This window comes from Pleurodeles waltl, chromosome 9 (assembly GCF_031143425.1).
Source record: "Pleurodeles waltl isolate 20211129_DDA chromosome 9, aPleWal1.hap1.20221129, whole genome shotgun sequence".
Lineage (NCBI taxonomy): Eukaryota > Metazoa > Chordata > Amphibia > Caudata > Salamandridae > Pleurodeles > Pleurodeles waltl.
This window is the reverse complement of record NC_090448.1, coordinates 1138554591-1138570358: the sequence shown is the minus strand read 5'-3', so window position 1 is coordinate 1138570358 and position 15768 is coordinate 1138554591. Positions and strand designations below refer to the sequence as shown.

Here is a 15768-nt window from a genome sequence, read left to right as displayed (position 1 = left end):
CTTCTTTTTTCTTTTTGGGTCTCTCCTCCTCGCTCATGGCGGCCATGGCGCTTTGAATCGGCTCGCTTATGTCAACTGTTTTACTTTTCAATTTAAGTAGTGAGAAAAGTCCATTTAGAAATTGACAATGCTAATAGCTCTAACCTGAGCAAACGCGAGACCTATTGCATTGCAAATGCTTACTTTTAATTGCATTCTTCATCTCCTTGCTTCTAGTTTTTCCCTCTAATTTTTGATATAATTCAGTGTACTACACTCACTGAAAAGGAAATTCAGAATCTTTATACAACCAATGTAGAACATATAAATACTAGGCCTTAAATTAAAAAGTATTTTAATAAATCCTTAAATATCACACATAAAAACTGTAACATAACAAATAATCAAGTGCTCAGTGCGCCCAGTGATCACACCTTAGAAAACAACATTAACTGTGAATACACATGTACAAACAAGAACCAAATGCCTAGGGTCTGAATAATTAGCTGGGAAGAGGCTTTTTTAATTTCACAGCTCAGTCCTTGTCTTAATGTGAGGGTACCCATTCTGTTTGCTGTACTGTTGATGACATTTCGACCTTATAGATTACTTTCAAGGCCATCATCAGGACTGATTTGCAGGTCAGTGCAGACTTCTGATTTTCAGAGGTAAAATCTGAGCTCAAAAAGAATTGCATTACATAGTATGGGCCAAAAAGGCATTTTAAATGCAAATATAGAAGGGCGTACGGGGTAGCAACAATGTGGAATGAAAAATAAAACTGCATAAAAGCTCGATAGTGTAGCCGTGGCTAGTATAACAAGCATGTGCAATGCACTAGGTCTCTCATTCACTTGAGTTAGAGCTACTGGTGTTAAAAATTCATACCTGTACTTTTCTTGCCACATAAATTGCTCAACCCTACCTCATAATTTAGTCTTTTCCTGCAACATAATTCCAGTAGCCCTGCATATAAGTAAAGCACTTCCATTTACCTTATTCCTCTATCTGCAGCACAAAGTAAAAATGTTGTCATTTAGCATCCTAATTTTAATCTGCCATTCTAATTCCAATAATCCATGTACCAGGGTCAGTCTGCAAGGCGTAACACAAAGACCTCAAGGCAGGACAAACGTAAAGCATTTACCAATGACACAAAGGGATTTTTGAAGGGCAAGGCCAGGAACGAATGAAAGTGACAGGTGTGAGGTGGGTGTGGTTAAAGCCCACAGATAGATAACAACTGTGGAAAAGCAACGCTGCTACACTGGACCTAAAAAAGGGGGAAGAAGATTGCCAAAGTAGCAAGGTCAACGAATTAACATCACAAGAGACCTAACAATGCAACTGTTACTGCCTGGCACAGAAGAGATTCAGAATTAACATTTTAGCCATGTTTAAGTTCCATGTTTATTCTAAAGTGGATAAAAAGCACTGTATTAAGTCTTATTTCTACTATTAATGTTAGGCTCCGTCTGTTCTCCTTTTTGCAAGTATGCTTGCCATGTTTTTTTTAATTTAGTTAAAGTAGATTTTCTCATTCCTGACTTTATTCTATTTCTTGTATGCTGGAAGAATGATTTCGGCAGTGCAGCTGTTTTGTGGTTCTCTATGGTACGACACTGCCTTTGGCACTTACACTGCATCTGCAAGTTGCTTTCTTAGTGACAAACACTGCAGAGTGGGAGGCAGGTGATTATCCTCTGCCCTTTACCTTCCTCTGGTGCCAGGCAGTGCGCGTGAGATGAGTTAAAATCCCTAAACCCCAGTGGATTGTGCCTTCTTGAGTGTGGGTGGCAGTGCTTAATTTGTAAATAAAAACGTGCCGCTGCCCAAAGCCCTCTTCTCAAACAGGAGGCTGCTGCAATTAAATGTGCTAACAAGGAATACTGAGGCAGCGTAATCCTGAAACCATCTCAGGCCTCTTCAAACCATTTACAGCCCCTCCCTGCCCCTTCATCTCATTCTTGCAGCTTTCTACTTTCTCACTTTGTGACGCTTTTTTGTTTTTCCCTTCCTCCGTCTGTCCCATATGTGTCTTTTGCTCGCAGCAAGTGCTTGAGGCAGAAGAATAATCCCCCACCCTCAAAAATAAGTGCTGGTGCTCAGCACCGGAAACAACAAGCACAAATTAAGCACTGGTGGGTGGAGTCTTTGAAAGTGTATAGGCCAGAGACGGCTTTATAAGCAGTCATCCTGGGGTATTTTTAAGGAATAATATTCACTTGCAGTTGGCCATTTTAAGAATGCTGAATAGGGTTAAGTTTACCTACATGATTATTTGGCCATCAGTTAAGACAAAAAGTAAATAAAAGTTTACCAAGAAAGTTTTAAACATACAGGTTTTTAGAAGTTAAAATGCTGTGAATATCAGAATGTAGGATCCTGCAACGTATGGAGAATTACAGCAGCGTAATTGGCATAATTTTGCGTTACTCTTTTGACATGAAATTACCACATATTACGCGATTAAATCAGTGCGCCTAATTTCGATTCATTTGGGGAATAAATGCACAGGAACAGAGCATAAGCAGCTGCTGGCTACTACTGTTCCTGTCTGTTGCATTTAGCTCTATGGGGGTGAATTTTGCGCTAAGAATGCAGCGATAAATGCAGTGGTTATGCTTATTGCATAATTCTGCACAATTTTGCTGTAATTCCGTGGAATTATGCTGCATAAAATTACGTCAATGAGTTACAGCCACCTGTAGAAATTCACTGGTTGCCTCGGACTAAGGATGCTTGGAACAGCCATGTCATATTCGGAAACAATGTATACTGAAACCTGGGCTGCACTGTAAACCATGAGGAACGTGGGGGAATCCACACAATAACAAGCATTTGCAATGCAACGGGTCTCACGTTTGCTCGAGTTACAGCTACTAGCGTTGTAAATTCCTAACTGGACTTTTCTTGCCACATAAATTGGAAATGAAAAGTAATAAGCGAGCAAATTCAAAGCGTCATGGCCACCATGAGCACGAATGAGAAAGACAAAAGGAAAAAGAAGTTCGCTCGCAGTCAAACTTATCGGCAAAAGTGCAATTATCCTTGTCACAAGGTCTTTTGTTCAAGGCCGTAACATAACCGCCCCACGGAGGGACAAACATAAAGCATTTACCAATGCTAACAAAAGATTTTTGAAAGGCAAGACCATGAACGAGTGATAGTGATGGACGTGCGATGGGTGTGGTTAAAAGCCCACAGATAGATTACAACAGGTCAAAGCGCTTGCATGTTCAATCTAAGAAAACAGGAGATAACTGTGGTGTCATTCATATAGAATACATAATTTATGAACAATTATTGTCACTCTCTCCCAGTGTGGACACTGCCGGCTGAAGTGCAGCGCGCCCTTCTTTTTTCTGATTCATTACTTGCAGATACACAGTGCAGCGGTCAGACACCAATAATTCTTCTTTTTTTTGGATGCATGTTTTTTTCCATTTACAAGAATCAGAGATTGTTCTTGAACTATCTCTTGGACAACTCATCATTCCAATGTTCTAAAAAGGTTTTTGGCTTATTCTTGGATTGACCTTACAATTTATTGTTAGCCAAGAAACACATTTCTTCATCGAAGGTAAGGTTTAGCTGCTTACAGTGGCGTAACGAAAATTGAGGTGACTCCCCTGCACAGTACATGGAGGGGACCCCCTGCAGACACACTCAGGAGCTTTCAGGCCAGGGTGCTGTGCAGAGGGGCCCCCTTGGAGCTCGGGTCCCCCTGCTCCTTGGGGCTGCGGGGGCCTTTGTTACACCACTGGCTGCTTAGTATCTTTAAGGAGAGTTTAAGCTCTTAAGAGCAGTGGATATTTCAAATAGGATGTTTACTTCAGAGGGAGTCTCTTTTGCAGTGGCAAGAAGGACAAAAACGTATTCAAACATGAGATCTTTATTTCAAAGGTCTTTCAAGGTTGTGCATTGTAAGATGTTTGAAGGGACATGAGAGCTAAGCTGCAGCTGATCTGCACTGAATGAGTTCTTTCACTGCAATCATTCAGACTGGTTTCTTCACCCACATTCCGTAAGGGATGCTATACGAGCAAATTATTTACAACAAGAAGCAAACTGTAAGACACTGTTAGATCAAGAAATTGGTTGAATGCCTCCACAATTGCAAGTTTTTAATTTAAGCCTCTAGAACAACCATCAAATTCTGTGTGTGTGGGGGGGGGGGGGCTGTGAACTTGCATTATATGAGCATAGTTCCCTCTAAAGTGTGGGAGCTTGCAGGCACGCACACTGTATATTGCCACAGTGCAGAGGTTATGAGAAGCATGCAACACAAAGGAGTCTTAAGTCACAAAATGCATTTCGTGAAGTGCGGAACTGCCTGTGAAGCAAGCATTGGCAAAGTTAATAGGTATCGTCTATGTGAGAACTATTGGCTTTGTCAATTTTTTGTTAGCTATGTTTTATAGCAGCGCATATAGTATAGCATGACCTGTAATTGTATGGCATGGTATAGCCCAGTGATACTCAAAGTACAACCCGGGGATCGCATGCAGCCCTCATGACCTTTACATGTGCCCCCCTGATCAATAGCAGCACCAGGCTGATGCTCACCTGACTTAGCACCCACATGAAAAAGATGTTAACTATAGAGGCATGCCCTTTATTTAAAGGTTAATTGAAGTTAAAGAAAATATATAACTAGGGTATCCTGCACCACTTAACTTTAGGAACACCTTAATTTTCAAGTCATCTTGCAGCAAAAATGTAAAAATATGATAAGGTCTCTTCAAAATTCAAAAAATTTATTTTGCTTAACATGCAGAACCATTTCACCTTAGTGAATCAAATTAGATCAGGGCATTGGGAAGCATAATTTAAAGGATAGTTTTCAAATCAGAATTTGGAAACATTCATTCTCCCCACCCACACACTGAAAACAATGCCAATAGTGAACTAAAAGCCAAGTTAGTTGTTATGTGCACTTAGGGTGGCCTAGGTCCTATCATACATGAACATTATAGTTTATTAAATCAAACAAAGGAGAAGGTTTTGTACCACGCACTAAGTGCCCTTTAAGCTAACAAAAAGTCTTGCATGCGCCGTCTCAGGTGAGACCTAAAAAACAGTGTTGGTTTAGGTAAATGGGTGGGAGGGGCTGCAGCATAGTGACACTGGGGGAGGCCTGCCCAGTGCTGCTTTAGAAGGGTTTTAGTAATGTTAATAAAGAACAAAGTGAACTTTTTAAGTGAGTGCCCTTGACCAGCAGGGGAGACAGATCAATTTATGGAGCAGTTCACCCCTGAAAAAGCAGACTCCATCAGCATGTTTTATTTGAATATAAAGGCAAGGAAGGCAAACTTTGTATGGCCAATACTTTATCCATGTATCCAGACCTCTCTATCTCTCCCTATTTTCCCGTTCATAAAGGTCTTCCTTTATGTTCCTTCCCATATTCCATCTTCACTGCTGTGCTCTAAACAGCACCTTTCTCCCGGTCAGTTCCCTCCTGCACTGCTGAGTGTGTTGTGACCAGTGCTTAATTTGTAAATAAAAAGGTGCCGGTGCTCAAAGCCCTCCTCCTAAAAACGCGGCTGCTGCAAATTAATGCGGGAACACAGAATACTGAGGCGGCGTAATCCTGAAGCCATCTCAGGCCTCCTCAATCCATTTAAAGGCACTCTATGTCCCTTCAGCTCACTCTTGCAGCTTTCTGCTTTCTCCCTTTGTGACCCTTTTTCGTTTTTCTCTTCCTCCGTCTTTCCCATATGTGTCTTTTGCTCGCAGGAAATGCTTGAGACAGAAGAATAGGCCGCGGCCCTCAAAAATAAGTGCCGGTGCTCAGCACCGGAAACAACTAGCACAAATTAAGCACTGGTTGTGACACAGCAGAGAATCCGTGAAAGTAAAACCAGAGATCCAGCATGCGGGTGTCATCAGGGATGTAACACAGGCCTCAGCAGCCCTTGCAGCACAGGGGAGCCCAGGACTTTAGGGCGCTCCAAGCCATCAAGGTGTCCCCATTCAGCCCAAGGCCAATGAATATCTGTGAGATATGGAAGACTCGGGGGCCCCTTTTCATATTCTGGGTGGGGCCCGTCATTTTGCATTAAGCGACTGAATGTCATACTCAGGTTTTTAATTTTTACATGCACATCCTGCTGGCATGCACAGAGCTGCAGGCACCATTCTACCAGCCTCATTGAGCCCATAGGAACTCACTCCTTAATACCCTGCAAATATATATCTAAAGAGGTTTATAGTGTTGTTTTCTCAGTGTCCTGAGCACTGAGCCTTCAGACTGACCTCATGCAATTCTGGCATGTTATAATTGAATAGGGCATTCTGTTCAGAAGAACTTTTGATCACGTATTGTTTTGCAAACTAACCGGTGGATATTAGCTCAAGCTAAAAACAGTTTCCCCAGGAGTGACATATGTAAATAACAATGATTTATGGGAATAAGAATGTTTTGTGCAGTAATGTCATGGAAAATGTGGCAAGCTCTCCATCTAACTTGTATTTACATTTATTTCTGGTTACTCAACGTAAATGGAAACATGTTCTTTGAAATTCACAATTTGGCCCTTAAACTATTAAAACACTTGTTGAATAAAAGGAAGAATCCCACTTTTATCCATTTAATTAGTTGGTAGCTGGTTCGATTGCACGGTGGCATCATTCACAGCAGAGAAATGGGGCATGCGCAAATCCCAAATCCGCACGTGGGAAAAAATGATTAAAGAGACCATTGAATATGAGCCTTTGATTTTGATATAAATTGTTGATTTTTCAGGTTTAAACCTTAGGAAAATCTGGATTTTATTAAAGACACAGTTTCAGACTCCACTATTATCATCAGGGCAATCATTTTGTTTTTAATAGTTTTCAATCAAGATTAACAGTATAGAAAATATTAATCTTTTGAAAACTTACAAAAGGTTATGGTTTAACTATGAGTTTTAAATGTTATTGTTAGTTATTATTTTTCATTGTGATTATCATGTATTTGGTGTAAGAATTTCGATGAGACCATCAATATAACTCTTTTGAATTCAATTTTTTGTGTTAATGGTTTCTCAGACCAGTCACAACATTGCCAACTGGACTTGGATAAGTGTTTCTTTCTCTGGGGAGCAGTGGAGATGATCCATCTGGGCTGAGTGCACTTTTAGACAGACTTTGTTTCTGTGTGTTCAGTGAAGAACAATTGATAGTTTTTAGGTGGTTTGGTGGTTCCATGTGTTGAAAAGTCAGAAAGAAGCAGACTTCTGGAAAGCCTTGCTCATGGACATATTTTTAAAGATGTGAAGCTATTTCTACTCAGTTTGGTGCATAATGTGAACCTCTTTATCTTTATTTAAGTACACGTTTACCATGTAAACCTGGAAATCAGCATTGGCCTATAGTTCTGTGGTGCTGGTTATCGAACAAACCGAACAACTTGCAGAAATGATACACAAACTTCATGACTGGATGAAAAGTTGGACATTGCTTGGACGTGGTAAAGCTGTTGGCAGACAAAACTAAGTTGGCCAAGATGTCGGTACGCATCTACATCGACCTCCAATGACGGCAATAATATCTTTATGTAGCAATTACTAACATAGTTTTATTACTATTGCAAGATCTTGGCACAGTAAACAGAGAATATAAAAAGTGGCATACTTAGCATTATAAGGCCAAGTGTGGTGACACATCCATGGATCAGCCACCACACTATTGCAGACATTTTGTGTTTTACATAGAATTTACCATTCCAAGATGGCGGATGCCCATAGGAAAACTGTGCAAAACCAATGGAGTGGGATCAACAGAGGAATTGCAGAAGCGGTGCTGAGCAACCAGGAGTGGAGAGCAATGTCTTAGCTGGGATTAGAAGGCGGGGAAGCCGAGTGGGACTGGGTGTAAAAGTAATACACACAGTGCATGACACCAATGATGTGGGAGCAACAGTGACGTGGTGGGACAACAGTGAGCACCACACGGGTGGAGGAACAATGGAGGAGGTTGGGTGTGTAGGAGAACAAGAAGTGAGTGTGAGAGGGAGGAGAAGGGGGCCTAGAAGATGAGCTGAGGACAGCACAAACAGACTGTGGGACCTGAGAGGAAAGCAGATCCCGGGGAGACAACAGGAAAAAACATTCCTTCCATTGGAGTCTTGATAGGAAAAAAAGTAGTCCACTGACATCAGATATGGAAAGATACATGTGATCCAAGTCAAAAGCATGGTAAAGAAGCTATGTGGCAAGGAAGGGACAAACAAGAAGAGGAAGAAAAACTATCAAATAAAAAGCAAGCCAGTGAGATAAACAAGCCAACTATCATGAGCAAAGGACTGACCCAAAGCCTACTGTGACTTTACACAATAAGTCATGGTGGCAGGGCTAGGGTTATATTAGGATAACTGCAAGGAGTAGGGTTATTATTTAGGGTTAGAGTATGTTTGATTCAGAGAGTTAGGCCTGCATTCGTAAAGGTTACACTTTCGTAAATAATATGCAATAGGGTTAAGGAACGGGCGAATGTTCCAGAAAAAGTTGCAAGGGGTCCAGGAATTGCACATATGACTGGCTCAGCTCCAGCACTGCTGGGTTTTTTTAGGTGTCCAGGGCCTCTCTAGAAAGCTCCATTGCCCATACCCTGATAGGTCTTTGCCAGGAATGCACCACGTGCAGTTTATTTCAGAAGGTTTACACATACAACGATCAGAAGCACACAACAAAGTCACAAGCTATAAAATAAAGGGGCAGGATTGGCAGCTGAGCCGAAGAGTCCACCAGTGCATGCAAACCAGGGCAATATTACTGGTCACTCACCAAATCTGTATCCGTACTTTTATACCATCCACGTCTATAGTCTTCATTTTAAAGTCTACACCTGTAAATTGAAGAAAACACAAACAAACGTATAAATATACAATGTCCAGGCCATGCAATGCAGCACTTGCACTTAATCGATTACCAATCCTTGACTTAGCAACTAATCAGGAGTGCCTGATACATGTCAGTTGATTTCCAGTATATCCACCAATTTACATTTGCAAAAAGGAAATCCCCAGGTCACATGAGGGCCAGATGGGCTAACATCTGCAAAAAGCAATTGCAAATTGTGCACCAATTTTTTAAAACAATAAAATTGGATTTTGCAAACCGCTCTGTGTACTAACAGGTTGGATCACAAAATAAGGGTGAGGAGTGAATTGCAATTCTAGCTACTTCATTAATATGCATAATGTAGGTTTGTAAATTGCCCCTCACTCCGATTGGAGGTCATCACAGAGATTGTGGCCTCCTACAGCCAGTAGACTACAATGTCTGTGATTGCCTTCAAATAAAGTATTTTTAATGCAGTCCGTTTTCCTTTTTGGAATGGGGCTGCTGTTACAACAAAATGTGTTTACAAGTTGCACGAGAGATCTTCTGGAAAACTGGCTATCCCCAAACAAACTTTAGCAACATTCACATAGGTGTAAAGTGTGAATACCTCCCTTGAGAAACTGGTAACTTTTCAATAGTTTGCACCGGAAATGCAAAAGCTAAACATAGACACATTGCATACTCAATCACAATTTAGAAGGGACACGCTAAACTTGCCCCTTCTAAATTGCAACTTACAATTGATTCCTAAACCCATTTTGTAATTAACCCTTTATCGAATGATCAAATGAGTTTAATCCATAAGGTGCCATTCTGTGGTCACAAACCCTGTGTTTTGCACACCCTGCGCAAAATGCCAGGTTTGTGACCACAAAATGGCTTAGAACATGTGGCCCTAATTTTCTGTGTTTTTGGTTATCGTGAAAATATGGCACAGTTAAAAGATTTGTGGCCCTAGGTTTGAAGCCACTTTATGAAAGGCTTCAGGTTTCAAAACATTTCAATCTAAACACACATTTGAACTTTGCAATAAGAACAAGAGCTTCACTTCCCTGACTAAGCCAGAAGCTGAAAGATAAAATGATATTTCACTATCGTTTTTTCTTTCAGCTGCTGGCTCAGCCATCAGCAGGTGCAGGGAGGGCTGGGGCTGTGACATGAGAAGGTGGAGAGAGCAGTGGAATCTGTGCACTAAGTCCCATGTGTGTTTGGCCGGCTCAGGCTGACCAAACACACATGCACACTTAGGTTTCTCCAACCCAGTTGTGCTACACAGCCGGGCTGCAGAAACTGCACAGACCCCAGGGCAGTTTCTGAGCGGCAGTGCAAGCCACGCAGACCAATCCGGACACTGCTCTCATGCTATGCTTAGAATGAGAGCAGTGCCAGGATTGCTGGGGAGCCTCTACTGGTGTCCCAGTGAATGCTGGGACACCAGAAAAAGAGTAGATGAGCATCGCAGCAGTGATGAAAACAAGTACTTTTTTTAAATTATTTTTGTATTCCCTCCTTAACTTCCCTCCCCCTGAGAATGCAGGTTCTGTGAATATATTATTATGGGTATGGATTGTGAGATCACAAAAGGCACAGTGAGAGATGGAGTAAACTGGCCCTGCTCCACTTTCAAGGTTATAGCATATCACTGACGAGTTGCAAGACCAGCCAGAGGACCTGGGTTCAAGCTCCTCTGCAATCTTTTAAGGCATGGAATGGGATGTGTAATTGTAAAACAGTTACAGGGTTACACTCGAAACTGCCCAGCCTTCCTTCTTTACACTTACTGATCATTTGTCACAGTCTCACCACTGCCCTGCCCCGCGAACGTTTAAGCCCAAAGACTGTGATGGTTTTAGCACCTGGCTGATTGGTAATCCCGGGAACCACCCACCACTTCACGCTCACGTGGACTGGCAGAAGTGAAGGGACTGCTCTGGTTGAGTCAAAGTCCACCAGCGATACCCTTAGAAAGTACCAGGCCTGAGCCGCAAGGGTAACACCGCTCCCTAACACAGACAAGTTTTGCTGGTGTTATTTGGGGCAAAGTCATGGTGGTGTAATGCGAAGGTCTTCACGCAACACCCTACAGGGTGGAGAGAAAGGGGTTTGTCAGGTGGAGGCAGGCACAACACACAGCGGTCGCTTTTGCTCAGAGCCAGAGTTTCCACCTGGTGGAATGGAAAGGGGTGGTGGATGACAGAAGCCCTTCAAGAAAACATGAAGTGGAGGACAGGAACCATGAAAGGAAACAAGAGGTGGGTGACAGCATCCCCTAAAGGAACTGGAAGCTGAGAAGCAGGGCCCATTGAAGAAAACGCGAGGTAGGGGATTGGAACCCGGAAAGGATATGAAAGTTGGATGGTAAAAGGTACTCTCTGCTGTTTGGTTAGCCTGGTCGTAGAGGGCTTTTTTAATATTAAATCCCTCACTACTGAGGAATTACAACCGAGGAATTACATCCCATCAGGAACTTACCACATCATATATTCTTCATTGAGCGCCCTGGTGTTGAATTACCTCGGACACAAGGGACCCTGTGGTCCTTGGCCCTTGATACTGTTTGCCTGGCCACAGAGGGCTTTTCTATGTGAAATCCCTCTTAACCCAAGAATTACCACCAGCCACTCAGAAAGAACATTACCATCTGCGTCAATGGGTGGTAAATATTTATTGGTGCCGTCCTCCCTTAAACATGAGGGATCTTCCCGGTGCAGATGCATCGAAAACATTTGGAATTTGTGTTGTGGAAGTAAGACAGCCCCCAGCTTTGGGGTACACAAACATTTTATGCAGCCTGGTGGAAGTGACTGCCAATACCAACCGGCTGCCCATCCTGAAATGTCATTACACACTTGCATTACATAGATAGAGGAGTAGTAATGTTTTTTTAACCAAACAATGGCTGTTACTGGGTGTGTTCCACTACCTACATCCAGGAGCTGGACCAATATCCTATGACATGAGGGGCATCGAATCCAGGACTCACAGGCCAGGATGACACTGGACGAGAAGCACAAATTCACGAAAGGTAATCGATAGAACAGAAAAAAAAAGTTTAATTTCCAGTTAGAGTTCCAAAATCTTGATTCAGAAACAAAGAATTCCAGAATGTCCCAATTGCAAATTCTACTCAAAACTGTTGAAAATTCACTGAGTATGCTGAGTATGACGTCTAATGAAGGCGTGACAAAAAGTGATACAGAGTGGGCAAAGAGTGATACAGAGTGGGCAAAGAGTGATACAGAGTGGGCAAAGAGTGATACAGTGGGTGGCCACTGCGAAGGCTCAGTAAATCAACAAAGCCGCAACATTCACAAACAATCATACTATTCAACTCTCCTTCACTCACAGGTCCTTTAAAATGTTGGTCTAAATATCCAAGTAGGACGGGAAAGACCCCTTTGTTAGTCCATATTTTCAGAGGGTGTAATGTAAGACTTACTTCTACACACACAAGTATCTTTCAAATGGAGGAAGAAGCTAAACCAATTGTGACATTTTTATTGATTTATGACATATTACAGTAGTGCTACGTCATTTTGAAAAAAACTATTGGTTGAATGTACCTTACCATGCACTGATACATTTTAATTTGAAATTAGAGCTAATGGAGATATTAACTGAACGAGTACAGTAACCATAACATAAGTTTCATTCATTTCTGAAACTTAGAAGCCATTCTATTGGCTGTCATACATTTTTCCATGTTGTACTGAGAGAAGACTCATTCTAAAATGTGGCCCAGCAAAGAATAAAACCAAGAAAGTTTGTGAACTCAGCATTTGCTCTCACTTTACTATCTACTTTCAAGGGCTTCTCTCTCTTTTTCAGAAGAAGATTCTCCCAGCTGTTCAGTAGTCAGGGTTCCTTTAAAGTAAGAGTTTTGATCACGTGTTCTGCTTCCATTCACATGCATTGAGAGAAAGCGTGTATTACTCGGTGTTGGATGTGTGGGGATTTAGCATTTTTTAATTCAATGTGATTTGAGTGGAAGCTCTTGTCTGTTGAAAAAGCAATTGTCGAAATGTTGTTTTGTTGGCTTGACTTTTAGGCCCTGTGTTTTGTTTTTAACAATGTAAATGCACATTTACTAACAGCCCTGGGGAATGTTCTGACACACACACAATTGATGGATGTAAGAGTTGGACAAAAGGACACCAAGTTCCCAAGGCTTCGTTATTTGAATCATGAAAAATGCAGAAATCTATAAAAATTGTTGGAAAAAAGGGCCAGGGAGTATATTCCCCAAGTCCCATGTGTAATTTGAATTTTAGGTGGATCCGTTGTGGGGATGGGGTGGTTTGCTCTTGGCATCCCCTGTTACGCCATTTTGCAAGAACTAGAACGTTTATGCGCTCTTGACGTCCAAAAACCAAGATAAGCAAAGAGGCTGTTGCATTTCTGATGTCTGTAAGTTATTAAAAAGTACTAGAGAGCCTCAGAGACCAAGACCATCAATTTACTGGAGGCAACGCATAATGTGGAATTTCCCAAACAGCAGTAACTAGATTGCAGTCTTCTCCAAACCCAATTAAAATGCATGATTGCTTCTGTTTGCTATAATTCAACCAGCTGCGTCCCCAAATCTGCCAAAATCTGTCGAGCTTAGGCACCCGCCAACTGACTCATGCAACCGTAAAACTCTTTCCTTGCAAAGGGATTGCTGAGCCAAGAGTCTGTCCTTGCTGGGATTGGATATTGCTGCAGCGGGGAAAAAAAGACTTACTAATTAGCAAAGTGGGCGCCGCCCTCCCCCAGTAACACTAAATTAAGCACAATGATACAGTCCCTGCTGCGGTTCATGTGCTTCAAAGCTCCCCTCTGGATCATGTCCACCTTCAGTCAGGTACGCGCAGAGGGGCCTGCAGGACACACCTTCTCATGTGACTGGCATTAAAGACCTCTAATGCACTGCAGAGTCAGCGGTAAGATCCACATTGCACGTCCTGCATGGAACGCGCGACACGGAACGCAGAACTTACTGCTTCCTCGCTGTACGCAGTGGTCCTTACGTAGCATGGAACTTACCAATATTTGTTTGTGATATCTTCATAATGACAACTGATGCTTGTTTTTCAAGAATTGTTGGAGTGAAACATTTTGATTTTCTTTTTACCATTGTGTTCTAGTCTACACACAAAATAACCCTAATTTTATTTTATCTATTTAATTTAGTTTTGGTTAAAAGTATGCCATACAATATGCACACACAGAAAAAACCTCAGAATTAAACCTATTAGACTAAAAACATAACAGGGGCTTCTTGTGGTTTGACAAACAACCTGTCCCTTTGATATTAATATAAAACAGAATAACACAACACAACACATCATACTTTATTAACCCTGGAGCAAAGTATATAATGCCTATGTGGACATTTTACTTTACTCAGTGTTGCTAACACATCAGTCAACGTGGCCTTAAAGAGGGGTTTAGAAACATTGACACAAGCATCAGAAGTACAGCACCCCCTAAACAAGGGACCTGCAAACTCCTGACCCTACCTTCCATTCTAACCTAGTCCCACCTAGGAGTGTAGCTCCACAGGGATCTTGGGGAGGGGTACTTTAGGATGATACCAACACATCGGGGGACATGAGGACATCCTCTCCCAACCGTATCTCAAGGTCCAGTCCTGGTGCTTGGTGCGGACGCTTTCAATGGGTAAATTGTGAGTGATCGGGGGTACAACAACCTACCGGAAACAATAACACACAAGGTAACACAGATTTCACAGACAGTTCCAACGGCCCGGCTTGACCCTTATTTGATCAGCAGCGGACATTATGTCATGTGGCTCCTTCCTCTAGCCCATGTGGCCATTATGGAAATGCTGTTGTCAAGAGTGTATCATTACTTTACCATTCCAAGATGGCCATCACATTGATTCTAAACGCATCAGCACCATTGCAAGGCAGTCCCCCACTGCGATGTTAGGTTTCTTTATTGCAAGCACATGCCTCCAACATTTAGAAGGCGGTACATTTTCTTTTGTTTCTACATGAATTCTTTCATTTTTCTTGCATATGTTGTACTGTTTGTGTGTGTTTCATTGTGGTAGCATCAGAGAGTGAGGTTAAGAATGACTAAGTGGATGGATGCCTGAGTGTAAAGATGAGAGACAGAGTCCATATATGACGACTTATTGAGTGCCTAAACCCATCAGTGACACAAAAGGCATTTTTATTCATAAGACAGACCTGTTGGCATTGACAATGCTAGTTTCAACGTTTGTGCAGTTATTAAAGAGGCCATATTTTTATGTGTTGCCAGATAGATTTGTGCATTGAAATTAAAACATACATTAAGCTTCTTGAGTACTTTTTTGTGTTACTGTCTTTCTCAAGATTTGCACTTGTTGGTTTCATAGTTTCAGATCTGTCAACTTAAAGAAAAATGTCTCTGTGTCGCTGTGAAAGGGGCAGGGCCTTGTGCGAAGAACTGCTTCTGTAAGAGGTACTTCAGGCCCTCCACTCATGATTGCCTCTGCTCCAAAAAACAAAAAAGAACAAAATATTGCGGAGGTTGCTGCTGCCAGTGTCCCGGGGCATTGACATGGCTACTAGGAGCTAGCCCTGTGCAGCGGGTTCAGGCTGTTTTCCCTCCCACCGTGTGATGTCGGCTCCGCACCCGGTGACCGTGTGAAGGTAGCCGATCTCACGTGACACACAGCGGCACTGTGTAAACTGGCAGCTCTGTAGCTTTACAGCGGGCTTTGGGTCAGCACCACTGCCTACCATTTGTTGCCTTTCTTGTCAATCTAATGCGCTTGGCTCTTATACTATGGCTTTTAATTTTCTGGAGGGTCTTGCGGATGCTGTTTGCTGCTGGGCTGCTCTATTTCATAAATGAGGCTTTGTGTGTGCTTAGTTTTTTTTTTTTTTTTTTACTGATTGAAACCATAAATTAATAAAAACAAAATGGTACTTGTTTTATGCCACATACACGAACATATCTC

At 42.1% G+C, this 15768-nt stretch overlaps 1 protein-coding gene across 4 annotated transcripts in view; it reads right to left on the bottom strand.

Annotated features, from left to right (window-relative positions):
• RAB15 (RAB15, member RAS oncogene family) overlaps positions 1 to 15768 on the bottom strand; it is a 248682-nt gene that overhangs the window by 44417 nt on the left and 188497 nt on the right. For all 4 annotated transcript variants that reach the window (XM_069208904.1, XM_069208903.1, XM_069208906.1 and 1 more), the window contains one exon: positions 8754 to 8814. In XM_069208904.1, coding sequence (XP_069065005.1) covers positions 8754 to 8814 — 61 coding nt within the window. The remainder of the gene's footprint in view (positions 1 to 8753; positions 8815 to 15768) is intronic.